The 16,312-nt window shown below is 51.3% G+C and overlaps 2 protein-coding genes across 2 annotated transcripts; both read left to right on the plus strand.

Annotated features, from left to right (window-relative positions):
• Window positions 1-12,465: 12,465 nt before the first annotated feature.
• IUM83_10504 (voltage-gated potassium channel subunit beta) lies at window positions 12,466-13,512 on the plus strand (the record flags this gene model as incomplete). Its single annotated transcript, XM_067935015.1, has 1 exon — window positions 12,466-13,512. One exon carries the CDS (start codon window positions 12,466-12,468, stop codon window positions 13,510-13,512), a length of 1,047 nt encoding a protein of 348 aa, XP_067781360.1.
• Window positions 13,513-14,848: 1,336 nt separating this feature from the next.
• Window positions 14,849-15,892, plus strand: IUM83_10505 (voltage-gated potassium channel subunit beta; the record flags this gene model as incomplete). The annotated part of the gene is made up of 1 exon (XM_067935016.1): window positions 14,849-15,892. One exon carries the CDS (start codon window positions 14,849-14,851, stop codon window positions 15,890-15,892), a length of 1,044 nt encoding a protein of 347 aa, XP_067781351.1.
• Window positions 15,893-16,312: the final 420 nt, after the last annotated feature.

A 16,312-nucleotide genomic window follows, 5' to 3' on the forward strand; every position in this document is an offset into this window, starting at 1 on the left:
CTGCTGAAGGTATGTCATCGGCACGGGCGCCCTGCACAAGAAAGTAGACTAATAGCTGGGCGTGTGCGTGTGTTTGTGGTGGAGCAGGTGGCGAACACAATGATGGATCAGCGAGCGGCATTGGCGCTGGCGTTGCTGGGAATAGTCCAGGAAGTCGTGTTGCCGGCGGTAACGACGCTGAAAATGCTGCTGCTGGTGCGCCTCCCGATGGAGGAGACGGCCGAGAAAGTCGAGGCAATGGTAGACGTGCCAGCGCTGTTGGGGGTCGCCGGGGTAGCCAGCAGGAATGTAGAGATGATCGGGGAGGTATTGCAGAAACGGTATCGTTCATAGGTACCTTGCGACCCTCAATGACGGCGGAGCTTGAAGGACCCGAAACGTCGATGCGGACAGCTACGGTCTTGCTGGATAATGTTCTCGTCGACAAGCTGGTTGCGTTTGCTCCAGACAAGGAACCATGGATGAAAGCCAAGGTTTATCGCCCCGTTGGAACGGCATACATCATTGGGAGAGTGTACCGATACGTCAGGACGGGCAAGAAGGCAAACCTTTTTCAAATCCGTTGGCTGGATAGTCAGTTTCAAAGTGCGGTGGAGCACATTAGTTTGGGTCTGGTTCAAAAGGGAATCAAAAATTATGCGACTCTCACACGTGTGGCAAATCCTGACTGGAGCGTTTTAGTGCGGCCTGATCCTTCGGACGAGATTGACATCGACGTTGACACCTCAGAGCTTGAAGAAGCGGATTCGTACGAGGCATTTGACAATACAGAAGTGCTTCCGACTAGTCTTGCTGAAGTGGAAGCTATTCGGAACATGTGTTTTGTCCCATTTGGTCAGCTCGACGAACCTACATACCTGTACGAGCATCCAGACGGTTCAACAAGCACATACTTGCGCCCGGAATACAAACACATATTCGAGCACTCGGCTTCATCTAGCTTTTGTGCGTATCTCCCGTTATACTTCTGGTGTCAAGTAGTTCACGAGACCAACAAGTACGCCGTGGCGATGAACATCCGCGCGGTACCGTTCACCCTCCATGAACTCATGACTTTCTTGGGGATCATGTTCTTCATGGCCATGAGCGATAAGGGCGAGTATGCAAACTATTGGGGATCACAGCCGGAAGACCTCATTTTTGGCGGAACGACGACCTCTTTGGATGGCATCATGACACTTACTCGGTTCAAATTACTACGTCGATGCCTCAGCTTCAATACATGTCCTACAGCGTTGGAGAACGACGCGACAGCCCGGATCAGGCCACTGTTGAATTTCCTCAAGATTACGGGTGGAAAGTACGTACATGTAGGGCGGGATGTCGCCTTAGATGAAGCCAGCGTCGCCTGCCGTTCTCGACAAGGCCGGCACATGATCGTGTACAATCCTATGAAACCGACGGGTAAATACCATTTTCGGTTGTATATGGTTTGCTGTTCTACGACGTGGATTGCACTCAACGACAAGCTTCACTGCAATAAGAGCGACATAGTGGATCGTCTAAGCGGTGTCATTGGACAAGAAGAAGTCCAACATCTTCGTGAGGAGTTTGAGGAGGTTTCGAAGATTAGACAACATGTTCTGGAGGCGACCCGTCCGTTGTTTGGATCGAACCGAATTGTCGACATGGACAATTATTATACATCCGTCCAGCTTCTTCAAGAGCTTCGGCTCAAGGGTCTGTTTGGCCGCGGCACAATCCGCGCAAACAGTAAACATTACCCATCTCACACAATACTACACAAGGAGGACAGCACGCCTAGAGACTACCGCCAGGCTGTTGCGCACGACCACATTATGTTAGCTGTGTCCTGGTGCGACGGCAACGTTGTCAATATGGTGACAAATGCGGATTCATCCGACACCACAACTGTGACTCGAATGGTTGGTGGTGAAAGCAAAGAGTTTCCAGCCCCCGTTTGCATTTCGAAGTACAATGCCAATATGCAAGGTGTGGATAGGCTCGACCAAACTCGAGAACGTTTTTCAATTGCGGGTGGTCATTCCTATAATAGGTGGTACAAAAAGCGTGCCCTAGCACTGATCGACATCGCTAGGTTCAATGCTTATTTGACGCGGCGCTTGGCGAAACCAGAGCCAATCGATCGCGATCCGCATAGAAAAATTGTGATGGAGCTGGTTGGCGAGCTGATAAACGGGCAATGGTCCAATGCACCCAGCGATGGTCAAATGATGTATACGCGAAGTCAAGTGGAACCAACCATCCAAGAGGCACCGAGCCCTCAGTTAGAGGGGCTAACCCAAGCAGGAAGATTGCCCGATACGCCGTGCCCCTCCGTCGCATCCCGACAACACTTTGCGGAGAAGAACAGAAAGCGACGTCGTTGCATTGTCTGTCGATGGGAGGGGAGGTATCCGACAGAGGTTACAAGCTTCTGCATCACGCACGAAGTGTGTTTGTGCCGGGTAGTGCACGGCCAGCCTGCAAAGCCCTGGACCTGTCCTTCTTTCACGCTGACATGCTGGGAGAAATTTCACCAGTTTTACGTGCCAAATCAACTGTTTACAGATAAAGGAAACGTGCGCCGCCATTCAAAACTCGCCAAGTTACACCGGGATTCAGCTGCTCAATCTACTAGTCTAGCTACATGACCTGATGAAGCTTGAAACTCGCCAGATCCAGAGATGTTTTACAACTAAGTATGCTGCGCAAGGAACTTGGTCATACCGCCAAACTCGGTGGCTCGGATACGATGCGGTAATCGCAGGCCCGGCGATGGTGCATGAAAACCTGGTTCTGTTTGGGGTAGCCCGAAGGCAGCTTATTCACCAAACGGAGGCAGAGTGAACGAGTGCCATGACGAACATCGTAGATTCACGAGGAGTCAAATGTAAAGCTAGAACGGGACGCTTCAACAATACGTGTGCGCCGGATAACAGTGCCGTCGGCGTGACAACCACGTTGGCTTCTCGCCGGGCGAGCCGGTAAGGACGTGGTCGCGCCGCTCGGAAAAAGCTCAACATCAGGCGATCTATAGAGCTAGAGGTGCCGCGGAGGGCTAGGATGGTACTACGTTCATGATGGCTGTGAAGTCGAGCACTCTACTACGATGAGAACGAGTCTGGCGAGGAGGAGGCCGTGATTGTATGGTAACTAAGTGACCTGTCGAGGGGAATACTTCGAACAGCACATCGTTGAAACTGCAAACGTTTATTTCGATCTGGGTTACATCAAATACCGCTTGCAGTTAAACCGAAACATACGAAAGTCGCTGCCGACGGGAAATACCAGAGTCTTCAAGGGTCTTGTGCAAGTCTTTGATGTCCTCCTTCATCTTTCCGCGACCAAGTCTTTCATACGGGTTTCTCGCTCCTCTAGTGCTCTCATGTCACGTTTCAGTTTGTGATTCATCTTGTAATTGCTGAAAACCTTGGTGTTCGTGTCGCGAAAATTCTGCTCTATGCATGCTTGATCTATTTGGGCGAGATACATCTCCGGCTCATCCCTGGTTTGTTTCTCGGCCGACGCTTCATCTCGTTTAGTCTGCAGATACTCCATCCAGCGTTGCTCGAAGTTATCTACCATGTTATACAGAACTGTGCTTATACGCCCGTTTTTGCTTTGCGAGTTGGACCAGAAGCGCGAGGAGCGTCAGTATAGCACATAGGGCATTGATTCGCTCGACGTAGACAGCATCGAACTCCTTCCTCGATCGATTTCTGGTGAACCAACATTTTGGCATCATCAATACTATAGTTGTAGAAGTCTTGCTCCAGCTTGTTTATCTTCTTCACTGTATCCGCGCGGAATTGCCTCATTGCGACAACATAACTGTTCCATGATGCGGCAAGTGCATCCGGGCTTGACTTCTTGGAAGAATGATAGTTTGATCTCTTGCGGGACTCAAAGTAGCGCTTTCGAAGAAAAAGGCCGACGAAGTAGTCGTCGATGTCGACACCGGCTGGAACCGCTAAAACCCGTAGTTTTGTACAGTCGAATAGTGCGACATCAGCGTCGGCTGGCTTGTATCCGACAAGCCATGGGTTGAACTCACCCAACCAGGGATAGTAAGTGTGAGCCAGCACTTCCTGAACCTTTTCCCTCGCCGTAACTAGTTTTGCTTCTAGCCCAACTCCCATGCTTTTTCTGCCCGAGGTGGTATTTAAAGCTGGAAAGCTATAGCTTGCTTCGTGTTCGTCCGGCGATTGATTCACTTCCTCTGCACACGTGAGGCACCCTGGGTATGGAAGCGGATACGACAGCGGCTGGGTTCGCGAAAAATCCTTGTCTTCAAGCTTCTCGTCAGATATGGGTTGAAGGCGAGGTCGAGGGTGCGAGTATGGCGACTGCGTTTGTGACATTTCCTCGTCTTCAGGCTTCTCGTCCTTGCTAGGTAGAGGCTGGGATCGTGGGTGCGAGTACGGTGACTGTTTTTGAGAAATCGCTTCGTCTTCAGGCGTCGCGTCAGCTCTGGGTCGAGGAGTGGATCGGTGGTGCAAGTATGGTGACTGAGTTTGTGAAACTTTCTCGTCTTCATGCCTCATGTTGCACGCTTCGAACTCTTGAAGCCGTTCGCTCTCTTTGTGTTCTTCGTCGTCTCGGGGCTTAATCGACTTTTCAGGACGCTCTGCTCTTTGGAAGTGGGTGTTCAGGAGGATTGCTCAGGTCGCCTAAAGAAGAGTGTTATCTGTATGTTTGTATGCTGCCAAAATGGTAATTACGCGCTGTAAAAATAGGTGAAATGTGTCCCCGAGGAGGACGCACCAGGCGCCAAGGACGACTACGGACTGCAGGATCTGGCACGACTGCTAGAGCAGGTGCACCGGCCGTTCCATGCCATCCAGCGCCAATACCCCTACAAAGGTGGGTGTGTCTGCAGCGTTGGAAGTCCCTCCACCCTCCTCTCCTGTCTCTAACTCTCCTTTGAACGCGCAGACCAACGCGTGGAAGACGCTGCCGCTGGAGCAGAAGAAGAAAATACTCGAGTATATCCGCGACAAGCGCCAGCGCAAGGCCCAGAGTCACGCAGAGGCCAAGAACAAGACGAAGAGGACGATGCCAAGAGCGAAGACAAGCAGCCGCCGCAGGACCCCGCAGCGGCCGTCAGGACGGACCCGTACCTCAAAACGCTGGTGGTGTGTAGGTGGCGGTGGCTTAACAGGTGGTTGGATTCATGGGTGTAGTCGGTGAGCACATGCGCAAGGTGTTGGGATCGGTGAATTCAGAAGTACTGACAGCGTCGTCGTGCCTGAGGGTAAGCTGGGTTGCATGGAAATTCGCAGACTGTGGTTTCTTTGTTGGTGTTATTTTGTTTTTTTATACTAGTAGTAGACATTGGTGAAGATATTCGAGGAGGAAACGATTTATTACGGACGTTGGAGAGAGTTCCGCGGCGAAACGAAACACGAAGAGAATAAACTTGAAGACGTCGAGGAGGAGGAGCTGGCGGAAGAGTTGGACCTGTTTGCTGTGTCCGAGACTGAAGATGTATTCGGGTGGGCTGGAAGGAAGGTGAGAGCCACCGACCTGGTGGAATAGCATGAAAGCATATCAATAACGTGGAATCCACTTGAGGAAACGGAAGCCCCCAATATTACTTACTCGATGTCGTCTTTGAGTAGAGGAGCCTCGACTTGCTTGAGCTCCCCACCTGTCCGGTTCTTGATCGCCAATTCTACTAACCGGCCGGTGGTGTTGTCATAGAGGAGATTATGATACGTTGAGTCATATTTCCCAATGATGATTTTAGAGAAAAGATGCGGTACGTTCCTGTGGTAAGCAACAAAGTTGAGAAACTCTAGTGACGCCCGAGAGATTTTCCCAAGACCCAGCCATTGCCGAAACTGTTGCGCCTTGTTGTTCATAAAGTTTAAGTTTTCGCCCTCTTGCAAACACGTCGTAGATGGACCAGTCCATCGTCTTGGTGCGCTCATCAGCAAAACGTATCCGTTTCTAGGTGCATGCAAACAGGCGACTAGTTAGCAGACACATCAGGTCTGAGTTAGTTCCCTGTTACCGGTTTCGCACCAGAAACGCCTCGTTCTTACGCAAGGCAACCGTAGATAACGTGGTGGCGCAACAGATCCAAAGTACTCTCAGAGATGTGCTTTCTGCATCAGCAGTGCAGAAGGTCAAGGAAATATTTTCAAATGTGATCACCATGGGATCGAAGGCAAAACTTCTATCAGCCACCAGTATTATGAGGTAAGATGTCACTTTGATAGATACGCGCTCTTCATACAAAACCAAACATGATGTATAGTTGACACCCCTCAAGAACAGCTAAAATGGGTAATTGGACCGTTTATGGAATTTTTAGATACAACCACTATACCCATTTTGAAGTCATACAAATTCAAATGAGGATGGGGTGTCGACCATACATAAATGAATACTTTGTACGAAACATGAGCGGATGTCATGACAGCCATCGCAGGAGTTTTTACGGAGAGTAATTACATCAGGTTTTTCTTATATGTTTACAGTTTTTACAGGGTAATTACGCCAGTTTCTCCTATGTCGCCCCTCCTCCTTCCATACAAACATATAAACAACCTAAACAGTTCATTTGTTGTAGCCCGTTTGGCGACTCAACGTTATCGTTTCATTTTCCAAACGAAGCCGTCCTACACAAGCAAATGATCGTGGCGAATCAAGATGAGGTTCCACCCGCGCTTTCCTGAAAGAACGATTGATGCCGAAGCGATCGGTCGCCGCGTGTTTCCCCTCTCATTCCCCAATAGGGGGTTTCAGTCCTCGATTTTCTTGCCGAAAGATCAGCCCGCAAAATCAGACCAAAACTCGGTCACTCTTCTGATAGCTTGTCGGATTTATCGCGAGAAGTCCAAGCGGCGCGCTGGTGCATCTACTTAGTGCGGGGATATCTACTCAGCGCCCCCCCCCCCCTCCTTCGAGGTCAGTAGCGCGCGTCGGTTGCTCATAAAAGTCCTACTAACAATGCTGCGCAGGTCGTGCTAAACGCCGCAGTCGGAGCGTGCACAGCTGCTTCGGTCGCTGTCCAGTGCGACCTTTTGCCAGGTCCTTCTCGCGGAGTTCGACGAACTCGACGAGAATGAAGACGAGCTTGATGAACTCCAGGACTTGTGCTGTTGGGTGCGCGTGCATCGCTACCTCGGGGAGAGGTCGAACGTAGATCGTTCCAATGCTCACCAAAGACTTGTGTTTGACCTCCGGGATGATGAATTCATGAAGTCCCTGCGCGTCACAAAGCATACGTTTGGGTTTTTCTGGTAGCTTATTCGGGGCGACGCGCGCTTTGAGCAGCGTGGCACGAAGCCGCAAGGAGTTGTTAGCATCCAGCTTGCTGTTGCCCTCGAGTGGTTTGGGGCTTGTGGCAATGGAAATTCCAATTGGAGAATCGTGCGGCACTGTGGCGTGGGGTCTGACACGGTTACTACGTATGTGAGGCGCGTGCGACGGGCGCTGCTGCGCCACTACTTCGCCTTCGGCAGATGGCCGCCTTTGCACGAACTCGAGGTTTCCTCTGCTTTTCACCGCGAGCGGTACGGGCTACCTGGAGTGATTGGCATGGTGGACGGTACGCATATTTGCTTCGATCAAAAGCCACACATCGACGTCGCTCTTCACTTTAATCGAAAGGCTCGCTACTCGCTGAATGTGCAAGTTGTATGCAATGAGGACAAGCGCATTCTTATGATATACACGGGGTGGCCAGGATCATGCGTGGACTCGACAGTGTTTGCTAAGTCACCAGTCTTGCAACGCCCCGCCAGGTACTTTGTTAATGATCAATATCTACTTGGAGACTCGGGATACGCAGTTTCGCGTAGTGTTATCACGCCGTACAAAAAGCCCGCCGCTTTCGAGGCCGATAATAAAGCGTTTAACGAGTTCATTGCAGCGCTCGCGTAGTGGTGGAGAACACGATTGGGAGGTGGAAGAACCGTTGGATGTCTCTCAAAGGGATACGAACACAGCTTCGGAAGAAAAAGGATTTCGATGTGGTAAATAATCATGTGCTAGCATGCGCGATGCTTCATAACATTGTGTTGGAGCTAGACGATGTTTGGACAGACGAGAGTAATTCCGACGACGAAGACAATGCAAACATCACACTCGAGGAGAGCGCTAGTCGTCGGTCTGGGTTTAACAAACGCGAGCAACTCAAACATGCACTGCTACGTAGTCAGACCTAGCTACGACGTATACTAGGCTGTGCTAATCAGGAAAAAAGGTCTTGAGGATCTCATTGACTTCAGCGAGTGGCTTCCCGCTCAGAAGAAGTTGCAGTGCCATCTTGGTTTTTTCTTAGGCTCGTTTGTCGGCGGAGCGCTGGAGACGGTCGCGCTCTCTCTCTGCTCGATCTCCTGGCGACGAAATCGATCGTCTTGCTCCAGTTTCTTTTCTTTGAAAGCTAGGTCTTGCCGCATGCGCTTCTCACTGAACTCGAGGCGTTTCTCGGAGGCCTCCGTGTATATACTTGCGAAGTCACGGCGCTTTGCGTTCTCTGCCTTTTCCACACCGCGAGCATCACCGCTTCGAGGGCTGACGGGGTTGTCGCCAGAAGCAAGAGAAGGGAGCGATGGTCGTGAGGAAGCATTGCGTCTTGGAGCGGCGGCTTCGGCACTTGTCGATGAGGCCGCGGTGGCTTGGGTACTTGGTGTGGCGGGGGACTCGGCGGCCTGAACCGTTGCCGTCGCGGAGGACGCGTCGATGATAGCTGCGGCAAGATCCATCTCTGGCAAACCATCGGGGACGCTGAATTCAGACGAGGGAGGTGTGACGTTGCTCTTAGCTGGCGTGGCTTCTTCGTCCGTGCTCGCTGAAACCTCTTCATTACCAGGGAGACTTGCATCCACACCAAAGTCCCAGGCATCTGCGTCGTCGTTATCATCTCCACTTTCTTCGCTGGCGGGCGCCGTGGTGTGTGGGTTAGGCTCGACCTTCGACCGATCACCAAAAATGTTGTTCAGACGATAGTAATGAGGGCACGCCTTCTCAACAGCATCACGAAGGGTGTAGCCAAGGGCATAAATTTCATCAGTGATGCCAAAGCCGGTCTGCAAAAGGAGCTTGTCGCGTGTGTTCCTGTAGCGGCTAAAGTAAGACTTCCAGCGACTTTGGCAGACTTGAGCAGTCCACGGCTCTGCCAGGGTGGCGTCGTAAACCCCGGCCTTTTTCATCGAGCTGATAGTCGCACGATTCACTGCGGCTGCCATTCGCTTGAAGCCTTCGATCTTCGTAACGCCGACGCCGTGAGAAACACCCTTGCCTGAAGTGGATTCCCCCACAATTATCTTGTAGTTGCTGGACACCTCGAGCCACTCAACCATAGCGAGGGATTGCTGCTCCGTTGTGTGCACATACTTAGCCGTCTTCTTCGGCATCTTCGTCGCTGCTGCCATCTGTTGCTGCGGCCTAGGCGATGCCGCCGCATTCGCACTGGACTTGCGCGCCATGACCTTGATGCTGGGCGCGCGCAAAATTTGAATGAGGCTTGCTGCGCGGGAAAGTGACCTTTCGACATGAAGAGATATCTTTCGAACCGTCCGCCTCAGAGGACGGTCGGTTTGGCTGATCTCTCGCGGTCGATTTTTGGCGCCGTTCGCGCGAGAAATCGGACCTAAAGACGGCGGCAAATCGGAGAACTGAAACCCCCTAATACGAACCAATGGTGTATGACAATCCCCCCCCACACACACACACACACCACCTCCAAGATGAGCATTCAGCTACAGGTGGTCGCGATGCTGCTGGTGTTACTGCCGGGGGCAAGCTATCTGGCGATGTCGGGTAACCATACTACTGGTGTTACTGTCAGTGGTAATGGTTATCCAAGGCGACTGGCTTGAGCATCACCTGTGCTGCTTGCTCAGTCTGCAAGTGACAACAAAGAGGTATTGAAATTTCTGTCTGTAGTTCTAGTTTGGTTCTGACGAATTTGTTGTTTCGCTTCTTCGCAGGTCACATCAGCCATCACTTGGTGTTCAAGTCCAAGATCGCAACAAAGGTGCCCTCAGTCTATTTCTAGGGTGCTGCGAGCGGTTTTTCATAAACAAAATGGACACGCGATTATTCATGTAACCCTATTTTACTTAAACTAATGAATACGTGGTTTTACTAGTACTACCTCTGTTCGGAAAATAATGAGCATTTCTAAAAAAAAAATTCTGCAGCGCTCCGCCTCGAACTTATGCAACACCCGACATGTGAAGCAGTTCGGCTCCGATGCCACCATCTTTGCCGCCAACGCTGCTCTCGGATCGCTGCTACTACCTCCGTTCGGAAATACTTGTAGATGACCGTTTCCAATCATATTTCAGCCTACTCAACATAATTCCCCTTCTAAACCGATCGGATTTGAATTCTGAATCTCCCGCGCTTTCCCCCGCTCACTGGCCACCGCACACTGCCCCCCGCACACTGGCTTTGGGTTCAATTCGAAAGTTGGTGGATGAGGGAGATTACGGATAGTGAACGCCAGGCCGTCTGGAAAACCCTACTGCTTCGCAGCGTAGGAGGCGTGCTTACACGTGGGGAGATCGTCCGGGTTGCAATATACTTCCACGTGGGCCGCCAAGTTGTCGAGCGCTTTGGAAGCGTAGAATCAACTCGATGGGAGATCGAGTAGCAGCTGTGGTCAAGTCAAGAAAGAGTGCAAGATGGACCGCCGCCCCGCTTCCCCTGCCAACCGCCCGGACGACTCTCGTCCCCCACCTCGCCGACGCCACGCGCTGACGCTGCTGCGCCGAGGCCTGGAACGCCTGATTCGACGGATTCGACGGAGACGATGGAGCTGAACCTGAGGCTGCCGCTGGAGTTCTCCTGGATGGACGAGGAGCGCCCGCCTTTCGTGCCCGGACCGATTCCCCCCGTGTTTCGCTTGTACATGCGCTACGTGGCCCACGCTCGACTTGGCGCGCGTCGTGTACTGGAAGCGATGCGGGATCCGACGACGATGGAGGGCTCGGTTGCTGACGATGAGCGTGAGGCGAAGGCTGAGAGCGACGCTTGAACGGAGGACTCGCGCTTCCCGCTGCCAGCGCCCATGGAGCATATCATGAAGTCTAATGGTGGAAATGATTACCGGCTCGGACATTTGCATAAGGATAAACTGATGCGAATGGACAGTCTTCCAACGTCATTGCCATGCGATGCAACATCTCTCGCCAATGAGAGCGCCTCCCTGCTATCCATCGCAGCAAGTGGGATTCTCGTAGCACCCGAAGCCAAATCAAGTGCCCCTCAAGTATGTAGTGAGACCTTAGATGCATTTTTGTGTATGTAGTGCGGCGGAACAAGAACTCCTGCACCTCTCTGGACTGTGCCTTGCTTAGTGTCAACTCTTGATCTCCAGCCCTCCCACAATTTTATAATCAGGAAAATGAACGAGGCGGAGCGCTGCGCGAAAAAAAAAACAAATGGGCATCTATTTCCGAACGGAGGTAGTAGCAACTTCGATAGAAATCCTTAACTGCAGCTACCATTAGCGCTTAGACCGTGCTAGCTGTCCTATCAGGAAATCACGATTGCGTACTGCCTGTGCCCGATCGCTTTGCTGCAGTTCGCTGCCAGTCCGCGCCTAGGAACGTCGTGTACATGCAACTTTCGCTCTTCTTGACAACATTTCCGTCACGATACACGAGGTCAAAGCCCCCGACGTGGTCACGAACGACACCGTCAGGTTTTCTAGAGCAATGATGTCAAAAACTCTGCAATTTTCTGCATGATCGAAGTACTCAATCACGTACTTATTCTCAAGATCGATGATGTCGAGCATATCGTTCAGCATGCCACACTTTAATTGATAGTCTGATGAATGAAAGGGTGCAGCATGTGTCGCAGGCTGAGCCATCGTATCTGCCGTAGACGAGGCCGGAACGTCGAAGTTACTTCGGTTGACAAGAATGACACGGCTGCCTTGTTTTCCGCGGTGGTCTATTTGCTGATTATGCCTTAAACAGAATATATGACCGAAACTCGTTCTAAAATTACACCTAGCCCTCCACATACTAAACTGTGACTGGCAGTAACAAAACTAGGTAGGTGAACTGCTTAAAGGACGCAGCATGCGCCCTTTAATGCAGTGCTTTTTCACCGCAATTTAAAAAAGGTGTTAAAGGGCGAGATATGCGCCTTTCCACCGCGAAAGGGTTCACATATTGTATATTGTCGGAACGCTAATGTAAAAAGCAATAAAATAAAGTTGTGCTCGCTTTCTGCGAGTGTTTTATCTTTTAATTTTTTGCTGTCCAGTTAGGTACGAATTGTGACTGGTCAACTTTTTTTTGTTTGACGCGGTCTCATATTATGAGACCGCGTCAATATTATTGCATGTCACGGCAAAACTGGCCTTCATAATCTCGACAACTGCATAATATTGTGGCGCATCAACTGCCATGTACACGCTCCACTACATCAACAGATTCAAGCTTCAACGACGGCTTCGAAGCGGGTGTACCTGGATAGCACTTCACTTTCCAATATCCCTCCCGAGTAACAAGACTGCGAATACCAACCATGAGTCCCGCCGCCCCTGCCAAGATGACATACCGCTTCCTCGGAAACTCTGGTCTTTTGGTTTCCAAGATCTCCCTTGGTGCCTGGATGAGGAAAGATGAACGCTGTACGGACGACACTTGGTACGACCTCATGACCCACGCCTTCAAGTGCGGGGTTAATTACTACGACAACGCAGAGATGTACATGTGCGGGGAGTCTGAGGAGATCGTCGGCCGTGCAATTCAGAAGGGCATCAAGGAAGGAGTGTGGTCACGTGAAGACCTGGTCATTTCGACCAAAATCTGCATCGGCACGAAAGAAGGCCCCAACGATCAAGGACTCGGCCGCAAGCACATTGTTGAAGGGCTCAAAGCATCGCTCAAACGACTCCAACTCGACTATGTCGACGTTGTCTTCTGCCATCGTCCAGATGACTTTACTCCCATCGAAGAGACCGTCCGCGCCATGAACTATGTCATCGAGCAGGGATGGGCCTTCTACTGGGGAACCAGCCAGTGGATGCCCGCGGACATCCAGGAGGCGTGCGAGATCGCGGATCGCTTGGGTTTGATTCGCCCTGTGGTGGAGCAGCCGAAGTACAACATCTTCGACCGTCCTCGCGTGGAGTATGGTTTCCTGGATCTTTTCAAGAAGTACAAACTGGGTTTGACGACGTACTCGCCGCTGGGTTATGGTCTTTTGACCGGCAAATACATCAGCAGCACTCCCGAGGGCTCGCGCTTCTCATCTGCTCAGACCTACGACAAGATGGTCCCGGACTATCGTGATCGTGTTGTAAAGACGGTTGAGCTGTCGAAAGTTGCAGATGAGCTAGGCTGCTCGCTCGCGCAGATGTCCATCGCCTGGTGCGTGTCGAACCCCAATGTGTCGACGGTGATGCTTGGTGCACGGTCGAGAAACCAGCTCGATGAGAACCTGGGAGCGATCAACTTCGTGGACAAGATCACGCTGGAGATCAAGGCTCGCATTGACGCTGCAGTGGACTACAAGGTGCAGATACCGGAAAAGGAAGCTCTTGGTGCGATTCGTGGTCGCCACTTATAGGCTGATGATTGGGGAGCTTGCCCTTGTCCGACTTAGAAAAAGTCATCCGTAAAAAAAGCTGCAATCAAATCAAATCAAAATGAACCAGATCATACAATGCATGCCAAATTTTTTTTCAAACTTATGGAGGTTGTTCACTTCGTTTTTGAATAACTCACTCTCATCGGAGAGCCCGACATATGAAAGGCCGTGAACACTTCAACGTGAAGTGCTGAAGCGCATAATCTTTATAGCGGAGGCACGTTGTCTCATCAATAGTTTATGAAACCGCGTCAAACCAAAAGATGTTTACGAACCTAAGTACGAATCGCGATTTAACCGCATGAAATGAAAGCTGCGCTTCTTTTAAGCTATTGATCACTATAAAATGTTAAGGACTCGTTGCGTTACATCGACCGAAAAAAATATCTCCATTTCCAGACCCCCGAAATCCGCGATTTTATTTGGGACGTGGGACCTCAATATTGATTTTCAATTTTAACATATTGTATATTGTCGGAACGCTAATGTAAAAAGCAATAAAATAAAGTTGTGTTCGCTTTCTGCGAGTGTTTTATCTTTTAATTTTTTGCTGTCCAGTTAGGTACGAATTGTGACTGGTCAACTTTTTATTAGGGGCGGGTCGCACCTCTTCTCTTTTTGGCTTTTTTATAGCTAATAAAGTGGAGGTTGGGTCACAGCACATTTTCGCATTTCCCTTAAGAAATTCACATGCGAGTCAGTGTAACTTTTGCTCACAGTTAAGCATGGCCAGCCGCGCAGAAGAAGCCTACGAGTGCAGCGTATATGCCGTCAGAACCAGCCCACGGAGAAGACTTGTTGGGACCGAATCATATCCCAGTCAGCTCGCGGCACGGTATACTGGTGTTGCGGAGGCTCGGGCCACGTGCGTTTGTCGGAGACGGCGGCGGCAAGCACACATATCGAGGTCGCTGCGCATGTCAGAGTCGTGTCGTCTGGATTCGTGACGGGAGAGAATGACAAACGTTACGATAGATATGTCAATGCGTGTCTATAACAGAAAAAGAGCTCCACTACCTCTTGTTGGGAGTGAACATGCAAAAAGAGGTGAGGGGTCGTTTGATTGGCGGGTTCTCTTTCTGCGACCTCTTTTTTTTGACTGCGACCCGCACCGCGTCAATATTATTGCATGTCACGGCAAAACTGGCCTTCATAATCCCGACAACTGCATAATATTGTGGCGCATCAACTGCCATGTACACGCTCCACTACATCAACAGATTCAAGCTTCAACGACGGCTTCGAAGCGGGTGTACCTGGATAGCACTTCATTTTCCAATATCCCTCCCGAGTAACAAGACTGCGAATACCAACCATGAGTCCCGCCGCCCCTGCCAAGATGACATACCGCTTCCTCGGAAACTCTGGTCTTTTGGTTTCCAAGATCTCCCTTGGTGCCTGGATGACCTGGGACGACCGATGCTCCGACGCTGCCTGGTACGACATCATGACTCACGCTTTCAAGCAGGGCGTCAACTACTACGACAACGCCGAGTGTTACATTGGAGGCAAGTCCGAGGAGATCGTGGGCCGAGCCATCCAAAAAGGCATCAAGGAAGAAGTCTGGTCGCGTGAGGACCTCGTCATCTCTACGAAGATCCACGTTGGCACCAAGACTGGTCCGAACGATCAGGGATTGAGTCGCAAGCATATCGTTGAAGGGCTGAAGGCATCGCTCAAGCGGCTTCAGCTCGAGTACGTGGATGTCGTTTTTTGCCACCGCGCCGATGACTTTACTCCCATTGAGGAGACCGTCCGTGCCATGAACTATGTCATCGAGCAGGGATGGGCCTTCTACTGGGGAACCAGCCAGTGGATGCCTGCGGACATCCAGGAGGCGTGCGAGATCGCGGATCGCTTGGGTTTGATTCGCCCTGTGGTGGAGCAGCCGAAGTACAACATCTTCGACCGTCCTCGCGTGGAGTATGGTTTCCTGGATCTTTTCAAGAAGTACAAACTGGGTTTGACGACGTACTCGCCGCTGGGTTATGGTGTTCTGTCCGGCAAGTACACCACTGGCACGCCCGAAGGCTCGCGTTTCTCGACGGAGTTCTACAACAAGATGGTGCCGGACTTCCGTGACCGCGTCATCAAGACATTTGAGTTGCAGAAGATCGCGGACGAGCTGGGCTGCTCGCTCGCGCAGATGTCCATTGCCTGGTGCGTGTCGAACCCCAACGCGTCCACCGTGATGCTGGGAGCGCGCAGTAGAAACCAACTGGACGAAAACCTGGAAGCTATCAACTTCGTGGACAAGATCACGCCCGAGATCAAGGCTCGCATTGACGCTGCAGTGGACTACAAGGTGCAGATTCCGGAGAAGGAGGCGCTGGCGAGCGTTCGTGCTCGTCACCTGTAGACGCTGATGGTTTATCCATACGTAGAGTTCTTATCTCTACGAGTATGATGCAAATGCGATACCATTTAGCTTCTGGTGCACATGTATCATACATGATGTCTGGTCTTCGACGACTCATCGGTAAATCTTTCATGTTCGCTTTGCGCGTCACTTCAACTTGACGTCTAGCAAAACCGCGTCCGATTCGCGGTATCGCGTCGCGAGGCCGCTCGAATTGTCCGCGTTGCAGAGGAGGAGCCTTTTCAGCACGTCGTGCACACGTCGTACAGCATTGACGACTTGCGAAAAGCTCCGCGTACGATCGCGCTTCGGCACCGCAGCCAGCACCCACGGAGCCACCGCCGCCCTTGGAGGAGGAGACTTGGCAGAGGGGGGCGTGACTAATGACTTGCAATCCGCGACTGTTATACACATATAGCA

Source organism: Phytophthora cinnamomi, assembly GCF_018691715.1.
Source record: "Phytophthora cinnamomi strain GKB4 chromosome Unknown Contig117, whole genome shotgun sequence".
NCBI classification, from domain to species: domain Eukaryota; phylum Oomycota; class Peronosporomycetes; order Peronosporales; family Peronosporaceae; genus Phytophthora; species Phytophthora cinnamomi.